This window comes from Hyposmocoma kahamanoa, unplaced genomic scaffold (assembly GCF_003589595.1).
Source record: "Hyposmocoma kahamanoa isolate Upper Pololo Valley unplaced genomic scaffold, ASM358959v1 224, whole genome shotgun sequence".
Classification (NCBI taxonomy): domain Eukaryota; kingdom Metazoa; phylum Arthropoda; class Insecta; order Lepidoptera; family Cosmopterigidae; genus Hyposmocoma; species Hyposmocoma kahamanoa.
In genome coordinates this window covers 6,338,472-6,356,360 of record NW_020653743.1, presented here as the reverse complement: position 1 = coordinate 6,356,360, position 17,889 = coordinate 6,338,472, and the positions used below count along the sequence as shown (strand labels likewise).

At 37.9% G+C, this 17,889-nt stretch overlaps 1 protein-coding gene across 15 annotated transcripts in view; it reads left to right on the top strand.

Moving 5' to 3' along the window:
- LOC113228215 (twitchin) overlaps window positions 1-17,889 on the top strand; it is a 116,321-nt gene that overhangs the window by 48,824 nt on the left and 49,608 nt on the right. For all 15 annotated transcript variants that reach the window (XM_026461477.1, XM_026461476.1, XM_026461475.1 and 12 more), the window contains 21 exons: window positions 44-250; window positions 2,121-2,284; window positions 2,422-2,557; window positions 2,874-2,998; window positions 3,335-3,491; window positions 3,728-3,925; window positions 4,227-4,486; window positions 4,873-5,023; window positions 5,119-5,400; window positions 6,024-6,164; window positions 6,492-6,650; window positions 6,786-6,924; window positions 7,422-7,585; window positions 8,457-8,601; window positions 9,404-9,572; window positions 10,171-10,438; window positions 10,881-11,041; window positions 13,669-13,810; window positions 14,510-14,823; window positions 15,829-16,096; window positions 16,706-16,866. In XM_026461477.1, coding sequence (XP_026317262.1) covers window positions 44-250; window positions 2,121-2,284; window positions 2,422-2,557; window positions 2,874-2,998; window positions 3,335-3,491; window positions 3,728-3,925; window positions 4,227-4,486; window positions 4,873-5,023; window positions 5,119-5,400; window positions 6,024-6,164; window positions 6,492-6,650; window positions 6,786-6,924; window positions 7,422-7,585; window positions 8,457-8,601; window positions 9,404-9,572; window positions 10,171-10,438; window positions 10,881-11,041; window positions 13,669-13,810; window positions 14,510-14,823; window positions 15,829-16,096; window positions 16,706-16,866 — 3,911 coding nt within the window. The remainder of the gene's footprint in view (window positions 1-43; window positions 251-2,120; window positions 2,285-2,421; window positions 2,558-2,873; window positions 2,999-3,334; window positions 3,492-3,727; window positions 3,926-4,226; window positions 4,487-4,872; window positions 5,024-5,118; window positions 5,401-6,023; window positions 6,165-6,491; window positions 6,651-6,785; window positions 6,925-7,421; window positions 7,586-8,456; window positions 8,602-9,403; window positions 9,573-10,170; window positions 10,439-10,880; window positions 11,042-13,668; window positions 13,811-14,509; window positions 14,824-15,828; window positions 16,097-16,705; window positions 16,867-17,889) is intronic.

The window sequence follows — 17,889 nt, the reverse complement described above, 5'->3', positions numbered from 1 at the left end:
GAAGGTATTTTTGGTCTTTAGTGATCATATCTTACTTCCCCAGGCAAGCCCGTTACCGGTTATGTGGTCGAGAAGCTTAACAAAGCCACCGGCCGCTGGGTCCCAGTTGGAAAGACCGATGACACAGAGATGGACATCAAAGGTCTTCAGGAGGGAGAAGAATACGAGTTTAGGGTCAAAGCTGTCAACGAGGAGGGCGAGTCGGAGCCGTTGAAGACTGACCACTCGATTATTGCTAAGAATCCTTATGGTAAGTAAGACTAAGATATACTTGGACAAGTTCATTGAAAAACGGACAAGGAGGTCTGTCAGTGTTGCCTAGAACTATATGAAATGAATGAAATTAAATATGAAATGAAATAAAGTTTATTTGCACTGAATAGGGTTAGTATACAGGATGGTAGTTTGTTATATTATAGTCCTTCTATTCAGCCATTATACAATAGCATGCAAAAATTTAGTCACTTAGATATTCACTTACAGTATAATAACATTTTTTAATTAAATATTTATATAATTCAGTTGTCATTCTATTATACGTCAGATTTTTAATTTCGTTGGGCAACCTATTATAAATTTTCATACACATATGATATGGACTTTTTAAATAAAGTGTAGTCTTGGGTATGTTTTCTACAACAAGTCTATTTGGGTGTCTTTTCGCGCGTGGATTAACCTCTATAGATTTCTTGAACAATTGTAAATGGCATTTGACAAATTTACAAACTTCATATATATACAAAGAAGGCAAAGTTAAAATGTTCAAATCCTTAAATAGTGGCTTACAAGATTCCCGTGGGCCAAAGCCGCACATTGCTCGAATACACTTTTTTTTGAGTTATGAAAGCTCGTTCAACATATGTTCCATTGCCCCATATAACTAATCCGTAACGAAGTACCGACGCAATGTAACCATGATAGGCAAATAAACAAATTTTTATCGAAGTAATTCGTCTTAGTCTACGAAGGACGTATACAAATCTGTTTATTTTGCTGCAGACACTGTCGATGTGATTTGTAAAGCTCAGATTTTTATCTATTAAGATACCCAAAAATTTTACCATGTCTAACTTTTGTAGAGTCTTTCCATCATATTTTATATTTATATTGATTGGTGTACGTCCTTTAACAGCAAATTGAACATATTTAGTTTTTTCTAAATTTACATGTAGATTGTTCATATTTAACCAGTCAATTACGGATTTCAGTGTGTCATTAATTTCTGCTTCATAATGATTGATGTCGTTATTATCTGAATTTATAACTATTGCAATGTCATCTGCAAACATAATAATTTTGTGCTGAGTTATCAATGCCAGGTCATTAATATATAATAAGAATAATAATGTTCCGAGTATGCTTCCTTGAGGAACACCAAACATATTGCATTCATAATCCGAACAGCATGTGTTGACATTTTTATTTTGGTCTAGGTAGTTTAACTCCACCCGTTGCTGTCTGTTATATAGGTATGACCTAAACCAACTCAGTGTTATGCCCCTAATGCCATACTTTTCTAATTTTGTCAACAGTCTGTCATGTGCCACAAAAATCGAAAGCTTGAGACATGTCTAGAAACAATACCGTGCTATGCTTTTTTGTGTCAAGAGCTTTAGTGACCATGTCGACAATATGGAAGACAGCCTCAGCTGTCGATTTTCCCTTTTGGAATCCAAATTGTTCTGGTCTTATAATGTTAAATTTTGTGCAATAGTCCATTATTCTAATGTACATGCATTTTTCAAAAACTTTGGCTAAAATCGGGATGAGAGTAATTGGGCGGTAGTTCGATAGCTCAGACTTTGCCCCTTTCTTATAGGTTGGCTTCACTATCGATAACTTTAATAGATCTGGAAACATGCCCCTTTCAAATGATAAATTTATTAAATACGTTAAGACTGGTGCCAATTCATTCCTGCATTGTTTTAAAATTTTTGTTGAAACCTCATCAAAGCCACAAGCATTATATAACAAGATAGATGTGGCGCTTTGGGTATACTTGCTCGGGCCTGAAGCATGTAATTATATTTTAATGCACATTAGGCCCTAGTACTTTTCCCATTTTAGTTTGCTGGTTCTTGGAGGCTATTCTAAAGCTAATACGACCTGTGCTTGTGCAGATGCTCCTGGTAAACCATCCGTGCCAATAATCGATGACTGGGACGTGGACCGTGTGGACCTGAAATGGGAGGCGCCAAAGAACAACGGCGGCGCACCTATCACTGGTTATATTATTGAGAAGAAGGAAAAGTTCGGTAGCTGGCAAGAGGCGCTCGTTACCGATGTGAGTAGAACATTTACGATGGATCTTATGATTGTGTGCACCTTTTTGAGAGATCTAGACATGGCAAGCGAAACCCCTCTCTTTATTACAGTCACAACCATTGTGAATGACAATCCTAAAAGTCCTTTTCCCAACAGACGCCAGAATGCAAAGGGCGTGTCCCTGACTTGAAGGAAGGCAACACATACCAATTCCGTGTACGAGCCGTCAACAAAGCCGGTCCGGGTGAACCTGGTGAACCTACCCAACCGCACGTCGCTAAGGCTAGATTCTGTAAGATTTTTAATTATTTATTAAAACACTTAAGTGTAGAAGTTTTAGTAGCAGTAGAGCACCTTGTGAAAGATTCGTCCAGTACATAAGCATTTTTATTTCAATTTAAAACACAAGGTACCTGGAAAAGTAAAAGAAATTGTAAGCCGTCTATAAGTATAAAAAAAATCGAAGAAGTTGACTACTGTAAGGCATTTACGAAGATTGCTTACTAACAACAGTAATGATTTACAATAGTAACTATCGCACAATAGTGTCATGTGGCATGCCCTACATTAATGAAATCTTATAAATGAATCATGAAATCTACTCTCAGTAAAACCGCACATCAACCGCGACAAGATGGTGGCCATTCGAGTGCGCGCGGGCGCCACGATCAAGCTAGACGTGGACATCAAGGGCGAACCTCCACCGACCAAGACTTGGACATTCGCCAACAAGGCGAGTATAGTTTTCCATAATACATCGCATTATTTTCAATATTCGAAGTCTTAGTTTATGCGATATTGACACGTAAGTGGTAAACAACATTTTTGTCACATTTTACATGCAAACTATTTACATACAACTATATACAATTATTTACTATAATGGGGCATCACTAAGAGCTGGCCGATGGAAAAATATGCATTATTTACCCTGTATTTTCCCATTTCCAGTTAACATTATTTCTATGCTACCTGAATGCGGCATTTAATTCTACGATGGTCTAAGAAACCAATTAAAAATTTTTCTTTATTAATGAAACACTGTTTAAAACCTCTTATTCCCCAACAGACCCTGGAAACAGGTCCAGGTATCAAGATCGAGAACGAAGACTACAACACAAAAATGCAGATCTTCGACTCGACGTGGCAAAACTCTGGAGTGTACACGCTGAAGGCTGTGAACGAATCGGGCGTCGACGAAGCCACGGTTGAGATTACTGTTCTCGGTAAGTTTCGTCACATCCTAAACTATAAAGTCTTGTATTTTTCATAATCACAGTCAAACTCTTGTCGTCGTTATAGAAAAATTTTTGAGGACATTAAAGTAGCCCACACTTCTGTTTTGAAAGAATTGCTACAAATTTAATTTGAATCCGTTCTGACACGATCATGATTGCAAATTGTAAAGATACAATTGTAAACGTTCTACTTTTTTCATCACACTTATCTTCTTCGATTCCAGACAAACCAGGTAAACCTGAAGGCCCACTGGAAGTCGCCGACGTCCATGCGGACCGCGTCAAACTAAAGTGGAAGAAACCCAAACACACTGGTGGACTGCCGCTGCAGGCGTATGCCCTTGAGAAGATGGATACTCTCACTGGCAAATGGGTGCCTGCTGGTACTGTGGACCCGGAGAGTACTGAGGCTACAGTTACTGGTAAGTGTATTTATACTAAACCAATTTTGAAATTTCGAAGAGACCGGTGTTTAGTATTTTGCTATCCAAATACTTGCTATGAGGTTGACATAGAATTTCAGGCAAATTGCATCCATTGTTTTAAATAACGCTCATTATCTCAACGGTATTTTGAACCAAAGAACTTATGTTTGCAGAGGCACAAATGCCTTCATTAATGCAATAACAATGCATTTCGTATTCCACTTGCTTATAGTACAAAAGTCCCTACTAAAAAGGTGACTTATCTGTTTAATACACACATAATTTTATTCCTCCACAGGCTTAGAACAAGGTCACACGTACCAATTCCGTGTCAAGGCAGTCAATGAAGAGGGTGAATCTGAACCACTAGAAACTGATCATGGCACATTGGCCAAGAACCCATACGATGTGCCAGCACCTCCTGGCTTACCAGAAATCATCGATTGGGACGAGAAATCTGCCAAGCTTAAATGGGAACCGCCTATTCGGGATAACGGTGCTCCGATTACGGGATATGTTATCGAAGTCATGGACAGAGATAGAGGAGAGTTTGTTAAGGTGAGTGATTATAATAATAATAAAAACAAGCTGGACCTTCTGGCAAAAATTTGTACTAAATTCAAAAGGCCGTTATAATCCGGACGACATTAATCGTACGCCACCTTAGCAAGCAACAGACAGGTAGTGTGTGGCCACTAAAGCTCACACTACATGTATTATCACTCATTAAGGTGCGTCGGAAGAATTCCCCATGATAATAATATTTGATTTCGGTCCGTAAGTGTGATTCAAGACAGCCAACAGGCTGAGAAACATAAAGAAATGATTAATAATAAATGACATAAAATATATAATAATAAAAATACTGAAAGATCTTCTCGTACCGACGGATATACGAGACAGGGTGTGGTCGTCTGATCATAGTTCTTGAATTGTTTATCCAGGCGGCTGAAATTCAAGGCAACGTTTGCCAAGGCACAGTACCAAAGCTGGAGGAAGGTAACCAATACCAATTCCGCATCCGTGCTCTCAACAAGGCCGGCCAATCCGAGCCGTCGGAGAACACCAACTGGCATACCGCTAAACCTCGATTCTGTAAGCACCCAAGTTTATTTACTGTTTATTGTTATTATTTACGAAATAACGCTTTATTTCGTTATTATTTTAATTACTAATTTGAAATTATCCAGTGAAACCAAGGATCGATCGCACAAACCTGAACCCCGTCACTGTCAAGGCTGGTCTGCCAGTCTCTCTAGACGTCAAGGTCTTCGGTGAACCACCGGCAACAGTTACCTGGTATTTCAAAGACCAGGAACTCAAGTCCGCAGATAATCTTGAAATCATTAATGTGGACTACAACACCAAGTTCTTGATGACGAAGAGTAAACGAGCGAGCAGTGGAAGATACGTGATTAAGGCTAAGAATGAGGTTGGTGAAGATGAGGCTGAAGTTGAAATTACTATTCTTGGTAAGTTTCATACAGTTTTAATTATGTAAATTATACACAGTTCTCCTGATGGATATATTTTGGGGTGCTGGTGAAATTACAGGCAAGGGATTTGTCAACTTGTGCCTTAGGGTAACAGACACAGTGGAAGTGCCCCTCAGATCTAATAACCAACTGGTTTTCTATTTAAAAAAGCCCCTCAGATTTTTGCGATTAAAAGCTCTGAGTGGCACTGCAACTGTTATGGATTGGTGTCGCTTACCACCAGCATGACTTGTTGGTCCCGTCGCTAATTATTATAAAAAAAAACTTTGTCCGCGATGTATTAACACGGGTGTTGTGTACGGACAGCAGCATAGCAAGCAAAACATTGCTGGATCTTTCTCTGCTGCTCTCTGCGTCTCTGTTGCTGATTTCTGGAGGCGATATCCAAACAAAACCGTTTAGCTTGATTTGCTATTGTGTGTTCAATTCTGTGCTATTCCATGCTTTAGGGGGTTTAGTGGCCATTCGCCTTTAAATTAACTTTGCCACTTCAGCTAGTGTGTGCGTAGCATCCACACAGTCGTCTCAAGCGCGTTATAATACTGGCGCATACGTTTTATTTAAACCGTTACTTTTGAATATTCCATTATCTGTTACAGGCAAGCCATCCAAACCGAAAGGTCCACTGGATGTGGCGGACGTCACAAAAAGCGGATGCACGCTTTCATGGAAGAAACCAGAAGACGACGGCGGATCGCCTATTGAATACTATGAGATCGAGAAACTTGATCCAGTTTCTGGTAAGTTTTGTGTTTGTGTTATAAATAAAAGTATCATTCTCTCAAATTAACAAAAGAATTTTAGGTCAAGCATAAATTCACTTCTTTCATTTTTATATAAGCTATTTTCATGAGATTATCATAGATGCGTCAAGTCACGCACGTTATTGTTGCCTACTATGTAACTAAAGATCGATCCCAAAGAATTCGCAAATTCTGTGTATCAATTCTCACGAATGCAAACGAAATTTATTTTAAACACATCCGTTTTTCGTTGCCAGGAACAAAAACCACTAGATTTCATTTGAATTTATAGCTGTTAAATTACTAACTGCTTCGTTTTCTCAGGACAATGGATACCGTGCGGTACGGCGAAAGACTGCAAAGCCAACATCACGGGATTGCAAGAAGGCAAGCCATATAAGTTCCGCGTCAAGGCCGTCAACAAGGAGGGCGAATCCGAGGAACTCGAGACTGAAAAGCCGATCATTGCTAAAAATCCTTTCGGTGAGTATTCTTCTTTAGTTATAGAGTCACTTCTATTTCTATCCTGTACGAGCTCAATATTTAATTTCCTTCCTCTATATTATATCTAATTATTTAGTTATAATAGAGATGACAATGTCTGATTAACATTTGCAGACGAACCCGGCAAGCCCGGTCGTCCAGAACCCCGAAACTGGGACAAGGATTTCGTGGAACTGGAATGGTCACCACCCAAGGAAGACGGTGGTGCGCCCATCACTGGATATATCATTCAGAAGAGAGAGAAAGGTGGCAGGTATGTCCAATTTCTTCAAGGATACACTAATAGATATATCAACATTGAAGCCAGTATGTCTGATTTGTGTAAGTTGGTTCAACAACAAAGCAACACAAGCATAATGAACGCTAAGCGAATTCCCTTGTAGTTTGTACGTTACACAATTGACAGAAAGTTCATTACACCACCTCCAATTTCGTTATCAAACATCGCTTCCATTCCGTTCCGCGGCACTGTAAATTAAGGCCAACCATTTAGTTTGAGTTATTAAAAATATTAACGGATAATAAAATAGCAAATGTCCTGTAGTTCTCAATTTAAAAAATGTTTATTTTAAAGTACGATATTTGGTCAAAATGTCAAAAATAGTGATATTTATAACTCTTACGCTTTGTTGGTTGACATAAATGGCACATTTTGTGACATGGATGAGGAAGAGGGGGTCAAGATCCATAAAAGTATGACAAACTGTAGGAATGTGTTTTATTTATTAACTTTTCTGACCAACTTTCCAGGTCATGGCAAGACTGCCTCCGTACATCAGGCGATCGCCCAACGGGTCGCGTGACCGACGTAGAAGAAGGACACGAGTACGAATTCCGCGTTATGGCCGTCAATAAGGCAGGTCCAGGCGAACCCTCGGACCCGAGTCGCTCCGTTATTGCTAAGCCAAGATTCTGTAAGTACAGTAAAAGATGCTGAGTCTTTTTGAATCCTTGACCGATAATCTCAGTCTTCCTGTGGGTCAACTACACCCATATAGATCTCAGCGCCCTATAAGTTTTATATAATATATTCAGGATGCTGTTGCAGCTGCCACACTTCTGTAGTGCATCGGGAATAATAATAACGCACACACTCAACATAACCCCACATTAGGGAAACACTGTGTCGCGGGTACCATGGACACACACACATAGACAACCACAAATTACACCCAAACTCACGAGAGAAATAAATGTAGGCCATACAAATATTTCTCCCGGCCCGGGAATCGAACCTGGGATCTCTGCGTGGCAGTCCGAATGTTTGCTAACTCGCACGTAGATGGCTTTGCGGCGAAAGAGTGGCTTCCTTGATGCGCAGAATTCGCGGCAGCGGTAACGGCCTCCTGAGTATTATTGCATTCAGGGTCTAGAGTTCGTTTCATGAGAACTGGACTCGAATGCAGATTAATAGGAAAGAGGTATAATTATTGTTTGTAATATTAATTATTTTTAAGTGTTCAGTTAAGTATTAATACCTAAGAAAATAAGAAACTTTGAAATTGAATTGATAAGGTTTACGATATAGATGATATCGTAAAGTTACTTAAATGTCCGAAATAACTTACAAATGCTTTGGGATTTCTTAGAGTATTATGAAGTCCATCTTGTATTTCGAGCTTCTAACTCAAGAAAGAAAATTCACAAATGTCCAAAGGCGATCCAGCTGCGATAAACGGTCTACTTGACTTGGCTTCTTCTTTTCCAAATGCCTTTACATATATTTTAGAATTGTATCTCAGAGAACAAAAGTAGTTTCTAGCCAAGGAATGATTATAATTTCAGTGGCTCCAAAGATCGACCGCAAGAACCTCCAAAAGAGGAAGATCAAGATCGGTGAGCCGCTCAAGTTCGAAGCCGACGTCAAGGGTGAACCAGAGCCCACCATCACTTGGACTTTCAATGGCAATGCTCTTAAACCTGAAGAGAGGTCAGTATATATCTGTCATATTTTGTTTTGTTGATTACACCTTTTAAAATAGCTTTTACAAAAGCTTCTAGTTTAGAAGCGGATACGGGTTAATATCAGGTGGATTTTTTAAATGCTTTATTCGCCATAGGTACTTCTTATCTAACTATATTATATATGACGTTTTATGAAATACCTATAGTCCGAAGTAAAATAACATTTGCAAGGTTGCCAGTTTTCATAAAATTTTAAATAGTCATGTTGTTGCTGTCGATAGTTTTGTCGATAGATTGTCAAAGATTATAAAATATTGCCAAAAATTACTTAATTGTGAATGTTACGACGTTATAATGACTACTAATTGCGTTATTGCCATCTTTATTCTTATTTTGACAGTTGGCCTACTAGAACCAAAATAAATTTTTATTCACATGCATTTTAACAACAATAAGCGGATTTGATTATCTAATTTGTATTAAAATGAAAAACATTAAAATACGTCTCCTCTTTGTATTATTTAAAGACATCATTCTAAATACAGTACAGTGAATGTGTGTATCAACTTATAAAAATTTACATTTTAATTGCATCTGTTCTCAGTAATTGGACAAACGATAGGCCGAGGACTGTTTTTAGACTATTTATTCCATATGCGTGACCAACATTCAGTCGATAGTCGATAGAATATTTATCGACTGCAATTACTAGCTGCTCGCAAACGGGCAACACTTTTGCGCAATGAACGGTCATTTTACTCCGTCTTCAAAAAAGACAGACTATACTTATATAGAAATCTAAATATAAACATACGAATCCTTCACAGGTTGAAGATTGAAAACAAAGATTACCACACATCATTCGCGTTGCTGAAGTGCACGCGCGCTGACACCGGCAAGTACGTGGTGACAGCCAAAAATGACTCTGGCACTGACTCAGTTGAAATCGAAATTGACGTCGTCAGCAAGCCTTCCAAGCCGAAGGGACCGCTCAAGGTACGTAATTATATACTTGCATATAGTAATTTTGTACCAAGGAGCCTGTGTGTTGGCCTTATAATGTAATTTCTTCTGCCGAGACGAGACTCATTATAGTCTCGTTTTGTGCAGAGTTAAGTCTGGAGTGACTGACAGTAGTCGTTGAGAAATAATTGTGAAATTTACATTTTATATCTATGGCCGATTTAAAAAAAAAAGGAACGCGATAACTCCGGCCTGATTTTAGCATCGGTATTGATGATTCTTTCTTTTTTGTAAAGAGGATACCTCAACAGTGGTCCCATTTAAATTTGAAGAAAATATTTCACCTCTATGGGTGGCAAACTAGGGGATGAATCCGGTGAATCGCGCCTTTCCGGTAACCGATTTCAATGAAGCTTGGCAAATAGATGTAATTCCAAGAACTTTTGAGGTCGGTTTTTTTTTTATAAAAAAAAGTTACAATTATAACGTAAAACTTTTTGTAATACAGCTACGAGAAGATAGCCAGCTGCTGGCTTTTATCTATTTCATCCCAAACCTGTTGAGAACTTTACGTGTAATAAAAAAGCTTTGTACAAAAGGACAAATTATTAATTAAGAAAAACCTTATAAGGTCTCCGATGTCAAAGCCGACGGCTGCAAGCTCAAATGGGAACCACCAGAAGACGACGGTGGTGAACCTGTTGAAAACTACGTCGTTGAACGGATGGACACTGAGTCCGGACGATGGGTGCCAGTCTGCACCACCAAGACCCCAGAGGCGGATGTCACAGGGTTGAACGAAGGGAAAGACTACCTCTTCAGGGTTAAGGCTGTTAACCCTGAAGGAGAGAGTGAGCCGCTTGTTACTGAGCAGGCTACTACTGCTAAGAATCCGTATGGTAAGTTGTTTTTTAGGTTGTTAGTATAAAAAATACGAGTCCTACATAATACCCGAATCCCAAACTGTAAATATACAACTACGACAGTAAAGGCAAATCAAATTGTACCTAATTTGTTCAAATTGACCATTTCCGTAATCTTCCATACCAACGTTGCTATCCTGTATGTCCCTGGCCGACCTTTTGGTTCTGAGAGCTGTCTTACGCATTCAACAAAAAAGTATAAGGGAATTCCAGCTTTTTGGTTGAAATTTGTATGTAATGTAACGAAATATTAAATTGACTTGAAAAGTTTTTAAAAATATCGTTCACTAATCGTGATGCAATAAGTAAGTCATATCAAAGTGTATTTTATGGCTCACTTATTAAAGGGTAATATTGTTTAACACCTTTATATAGATAATAATGTAGCAAAGTCACTAATCTGTTTTTAATTTTCTAGGCGAGCCCGACCCGCCAGGTAAGCCAGAATTCAAGGACTGGAGCAAAGACCACGTGGACCTCAAGTGGGAGAAGCCCGCCAACGACGGCGGTGCACCCATCACTGCTTACATCGTTGAGAAGAAGGACCGAGATACCGGCAAATGGGTTAAAGCTGCCGAGGTCAGTATGAAAAAACTGGTGTTCCTTGTGTGGACCTCCAAAACTTTTTACAATACTAAGTGAAAGGGTTGTAACCCTAACTAGCCGTGAACAGGTTCACGGCAATGAAACGGGAAACCACAAAATTTATTAAAGAAGTAAAGTTTAAACAATGGCTCTAAATGGGCCGAGTAACTGAATTACAGATATAGGTACACGAAGGCTGTGGACTTATAAATTATTACATATGATTTAGCTTATGAAATGATTATAAACGTAGTAAAGGACCAAAATTAGCGATTATTCGCGATGGATTTTGGAACAGCTCCGACTGTTGTGGCGGTCGAGCTGGGAGTGACCGTGGTACGAAAACAAAATGAGAAAGTGAAGGAAGATGGAACAATTGAAATTTAAAATTTAAATACATGTAAAATAAAAATGATAGGATACAAGCGGAGAGAGGCGATACAAAGAGGTGAGATGACGGTGTAAGGAGGTCACACCGTCACACAAGTATTACGAAATCTATCTAGGGCGTCACACGTCATTGCATCTTAAAAAAACTTCTAACCTAACCTAACTAGGGGAAGTATCAGTTCTATAAGATCTAGTCTATCTATTTTAATGCGCCTAATACTCCTCTCTCCTAAATTTGACTCTGGGACTAATATTTATTATACTTTACTCAACAAATGTTATATCTGAAATGATTGTATGACATGTACATTATAGCATCGGTTTATTAGATGAATTGAGTTCAATCGTTTATTATACCCAAATCACACCCCGGACACTCCATGCAACGAAATATACGCATACGATCGAAAACTATTACGTTTCTCGCACTATTACGTTACGTGGTCAGAGCGGCTATATAGCAAAAATTCTAACGCGAATCTGTTATCTATGATTCTATTAATAGAATCCTAATAATTATACATGTCTTAGGTATTTATATCGATATATTATTAAATTTTTCATTAATTCACTAACTAGAGTAATATTGAAGATTTATTTCAAAAATATATTAAAAGCACTTAAAATGTTATATGTCGGACATGTACTTTTAGGTAAGGTAACCAAGGTATTTGAAATTACGTGTCCAAGTTTAGTTAATAATTAGATATATTCACTACCTACGTAATATTTATCGGCAATACGAATAGAAAATTTGCGAATCCTTGTCTACTAGCTCACGAAGTCATGGCGTCTCATTATATTGATATAATAAATCCGTATTTTTTATACTCACATATATTACTCTGCAGTAAATAAATGAAGAAAACAATAATTGAATGAATCTCAGACATAAGTTTTTTTACTTACTTCATTTCATCTTTCGGAAAATAATGATAAACAGCCGTACACAGCACAATTCACGACCATTATAAATAGTAACGAAAAATGATGTTTTATATTAGCGTACAAGTTTCGTAATGAATAAATGAAAACTATATTCAAATATCATAGCCGTCTTCACGCGAAAACGGCTCGCCGGCAGCCTTGTTGTCGTTCAGTCAATGTGACCGGCAATGTGCGGGGCTTGGTGCGGTATCTAAAACTAGGTAGGGGCGGAGAGTATCCGTTCTCTTATTCTCTATTTTCTGCCCAAATATATTTTAAATCACGCAAGAATATTATGTGAAATCATAAATTAATTACATCGTTCATTTGATGCTATATTAACATGACTGTAATTTTGGCAAAATTTAATTAAGTATATTAACACATAATGTAAAATAACAATTATATTTCGTCGCTTCATTCTCGATATAATATTTAATCAGGTAGTTTCCTTAACTTGCTAGGCAACACCGCACGGTTTTTAGAGAAATAAAATGTTTTGACGTTGACACTCCCTACCAGGCATCAACCGTCATTTTCTTAGTTGCCTAGCAAGTTAAGGCAACTACCTGGTTAAATATTGTATCTTCGAATGAAGCGACTCACATAATAGTGATCGAACTTCACTTCAAGAAGTTCGTTTGATCGTCTAGTGTTTACATTTGAAGAAAAATTGGTAGTAATTTTAAATTTATAGTACTGTAAATGTACACGAAGTTTTATTGACACGTCATAAATTTTAAATAAAATTAAAAAAATAATTTCGAATCCATTTCCTGTAACATTACAAGAAGTACAATTGCGTCAATGTAGCACCAAATCAGCGATATAGTGTGAGCGTTATTTCGAATAAAATATACGTCATTATTTTGTTATATTGAATGAACAGCACCCCGTTACTCTATGCACGGTCTAACGCCTGGACGCGTGTTGGACTTTTCAGTTCAATTCAATTCAAATGTTGGTTGTAGAGTCATAATTGGCATTAATATTGCTTTATTGGAGTCTGGTTCCATGCATAACAATAGACTTGTATAGGTAAGAGTCAGCGGTATTACGTATGGGCGAGAAGTTCGGTTTGATAACTTATCGTTTTAAGATTTTATATGATTAAATAATTGTGAATTACGGACGTTTCAATAACTTCCAATGCTGACTCAGACTCTATTTAGATAGGCATTATAGAGGAGAGCCCACCTGCGTACAGTCCCATATAGTGATGGCAATTTATTCGCCCTTTAGTAGGTGCAAATAATAACTGCCAAAATTCCCAGTATTATCCTTAAAAACGTTTCTGTGAATAGGTCCCTGGAAACAAGACCGAAGCTCGCGTTCCAGACTTGATTGAAGGCAAGACGTACCAGTTCCGCGTAAAGGCCGTCAATAAGGCCGGCCCGGGCAAGCCCTCGGCGGTATCTGATAATTTGCTGGCTAAAGACAGATTCGGTAAGTACAGGGAGTTCAAACTTAATTAATTAATTGGTTAGATCATTGACCTACAAATAAATGGACGACGGGTCTAATACAAAAACCACGAAAAAATGTCCCAAGTCAAGCTATTTAAACGTAGTGGCATGTAAAGGAATATGAAAAAGCTAAAACGTTGAATTTAAATTGTAATGTCATCGCAGTACTGTCTAATTTTGCTTGCTTCGCTGTCAGTCGAACAAACGAAGACTAAATCGTGAATGACGCTCTGTATACGATTTTAACGCCCTATAAGTTCCGACACTTTTTAGCGCGGACCCGACGTCCATATAAATGTAAGTCAATGGGGTAGATTGATAATTCCCAAAGTGGTTTATGTCAACCCACAGGGAACCTATAGGAGAGCATATATGGAGTTGGGAGTCCAAAGTTATGTAGTACTTTCTATTTCTTTCTTGTTTTTAATCGACTTAAAAGAATGAGTTTTTTTTGTATGTGCGTTATGTGATAACTCCAGCAATTTATGAACCGATGTTTATGATTCATTTTTGTTGGAAAGAGGGTACCTCAGTATGGTCCCATTTAAATTTGAAGTAAATATTCCACCTCTAAGGGTTTCAAAAAAATCTTGGCAAATAGATGTAATTAAACGAACTTTTAAGTCGGTTTTTTTAGTAATCTGTATTGAGATTATGACGTATTTATTTTTGTATACAGCTCCACCCAAAATTGATCGCACGAACATGCGCGATCTGACCCTCAAAGCTGGTCAGAACATTCGCCTGGACATCAAGGTGTCCGGTGAACCACCACCAACGAAGACCTGGTTCCATAACAAAGAACGCCTATCCACACGCGACGACCTCACTATTGACACCGAAGACTATAAGATTAAGTTATCAGTCGTTGTTGCTTCGAGGAAACACAGCGGTACTTATGTGTTGAAGGCTGAGAACAGCAGTGGCAAAGATGAGGCTAGCATTCAAGTTAATGTACTGGATGTGCCTGCTAAGCCTGAGGGACCTTTGAAGGTAAGTTTTTAAAATCTTTATTTATGTCTGAATTGTGGAAAATTTATAAAAACTATCGAGTTCATTAAATATATAGGAGTATATCGCATTGTTAATACAATAGTGTATTAACTCAAAATTAATTACTCGCTTCCTGTGATAGATAATTAAAATGTATGTACAGGTTACTGTTTATTACAGACAATTTCCTACTTACCAAATACACTTAAAAATAAAAGAGAAAGAATAATTTTTGAATAAGGACTATTTTGGCCAGAACTAGCTCACATAAAGCGTGTCTCATTTTGAGTTAAGTAGATATCTTTTAGTTGTTTTTTTACAATATTCTAACTACGGTTTTATTAACGTGTAGAGAATCAAATTTTACGTTCAATAATGGTATAACCTTGAATTTCACATATTTTGAGGTATAACTCTATTGTAACAGCAGTGCGATATATACAGGGCGTCGCACGGCAAAGTGGGGGGAAATTACTACTTTAGGATATTATTCTTCAATGTAAAACTTCGTGGTGTACCTTTCATTTAAGATACTATATTATTTATAAAAATATATCCTTATTAATTGACCTTTTCGATCGGTGTAATAAAAATGCATGATTTTTTTTCACATTTTGTTAGTCGATTCTCAGATGAGACAAGCAACTTTTTAAAAGTTTTTAAATTCTTAGGTTTTAAAATAATATCCCCATGAAGCAAACTACCTTATGTGCAATGTTTTCTGCAATATTTGAAGTTTTTTTATAATACCAGTGACGGGATGAACAAGGCGTGCGCCGTGAGTAAGCAACACGCCTATACTTAACAGTTGCAGTGCCACTCAGAACTTTAAATCGAAAAGATGCGTGTCACAGTGCGCCCGTCAAAAGTTGACAAGTTCCATGTGTGTGTAATTTCAGCACCCTTACCCTTCCAAACCGGAACAACTTGGACGAACTCGTTCCACAAGGAACTCTACTGCTGCAAGAGTATTTTCACATTTCATGATTCTTGGTGTTGTTCCAGATCTCGGACGTCCACAAAGAGGGCTGCACACTGAAGTGGAATCCGCCACTAGACGACGGCGGTGCTCCACTAGACCACTACTTAGTAGAGAAACTCGACACGGAAACCGGGCGCTGGATGCCAGCACTCAAGACCAAAGATCCAAAGGCTGAAATTGAAAATCTAGTGCCTGGACATGAGTACAAGTTCAGAGTATCTGCTGTAAATAATGAAGGTGTTTCTGAACCACTGGAGGCTGATCATTCCATCATTGCTAAAAATCCCTTCGGTAAGGAATCATTTATATGATTTTACGAGATTTATTATCGAGGAATAAGGCAAATTTAATTCAATCAGTCAATCAACACCATCTTTTTTTAATACTATTATTTACTTTATAGTTTTTAAGACTTATTGCTGATAAGAGAAGTTTCTTATAGTGCGTTATCATATAATATATTATACATTGTTCTTTTTTTAAACGGGACAGTAAGGGAAATCCGAAACCATGGAAACTGTCTTACGAACCATTAGTTCTGTTTTGTGAAAGTTAATTTGACATAGTCAGTATTTTGGTCCATAAAAATGAATAATATTGACACACACTTTTTTTATGCTTATCGATTCAGTTTTTTTGTACGGATCCTTTCATTGTTATTATATCAGAAGAAAGAAATTGAGACAGCTTAAGTTGGTAAAATTTAATAATATGTTTTTTTTAAAGTAGGTATATTTCCTACGACTATTGACGTTTTCTTAAATTCAAATAACTGTTCCTGATCTCGTTAACTACTTTTGTTTTTATACGCGGAAATTATAAGCAATAAAAATATTAAAAGATAAGTTCCAGTGTATGTTCAATATAATTGTAGTCAGTTATGTTATTGATATTTTACAGACGAACCCGGTAAGCCCGGCAAGCCAGAAGTTGTCGATTGGGACAAGGACCATGTGGATCTCAAGTGGGAGAAACCCATCAGCGACGGCGGCGCCCCGATCTCCGGATACATCATTGAGAAACGTGAAGTCGGATCGCCTAAGTGGGTGAAAGCTTGCGAGGTTAGTGACGGCACTTTTGAACTTACGTATTGTCGTGAAGAAAAATGTATAGTTCCTGTATTATTCCTATATATATCTGTGGAATTTTATGCAATATGTAACTGTTATTATTAATGATACAAAAATCGAACAGCTCCCACTTTTCACCGTCACCATCTTTACTACATAAGTTTTAGTGACCCTCCCTATCAACCTCTTGGTTAAAGCGGGAAGTGCACTATAACCTGCGCGTGCACAGGAACCTTCTTAGTTCAGGTTCTGACCCTGGATCTGCCAGTGTATAGGGTCAGACAGTCTCAGTCCGTTGTCACTGACTTCATCCGGTTCTCAAGATGTAAACAAAGATCGAACCATGATCGAGTAAACACAAACCAAAGGTTACTTAATCAGAAGTCCGAAATCACATTTTCCTGAAATAACTTTTGCTCGAATTTTCATAACCTCGAAAGTAATTTTGAGAGGAAAATGTTTTTTCTTTTAAACCTAACCGAACCTAATCGTGTCTTTGCGATAAACTTCCAACATATCCTGAAAGAACAACGGTTTCGTTATAATTCGGTTTTCGGGGTAATGAAAATTCCAACAAACGTTATTTCGGACAAAATAAATTCGAGTTTGTGATAGGTTACCCAAACCAAACATTCCTTCGATCCGACCGCTTAAACTCTGTACAAAGATCCGCAGCAGGCATATAAAGAACTCCGTAAGCTCTGTCCGTAGCTCAATCGGCAGAACGGTAGCCACGATAAGGCAACCATCGCTGGTTCGAACCCAGTCTGGTCGAAGGAATTTTTCTTTATTTTGGTTCGATCTTTATGTCAGTAATAATAACAAACTAGTAAAGCAGGGTTTCTTAACCTGTGGTCCATGGACCCCTAACGGGTACATGAAATGACACCGGGGGAGGAGTCTACCTATAATATAATGCATTACTTGAAAAATATTTCTTTTAAATAGTATTAAGTGACGGGACGAACGAGTCGCGCGTCTGATGTAAGCTACACGTCTATCCATAACAGTTGC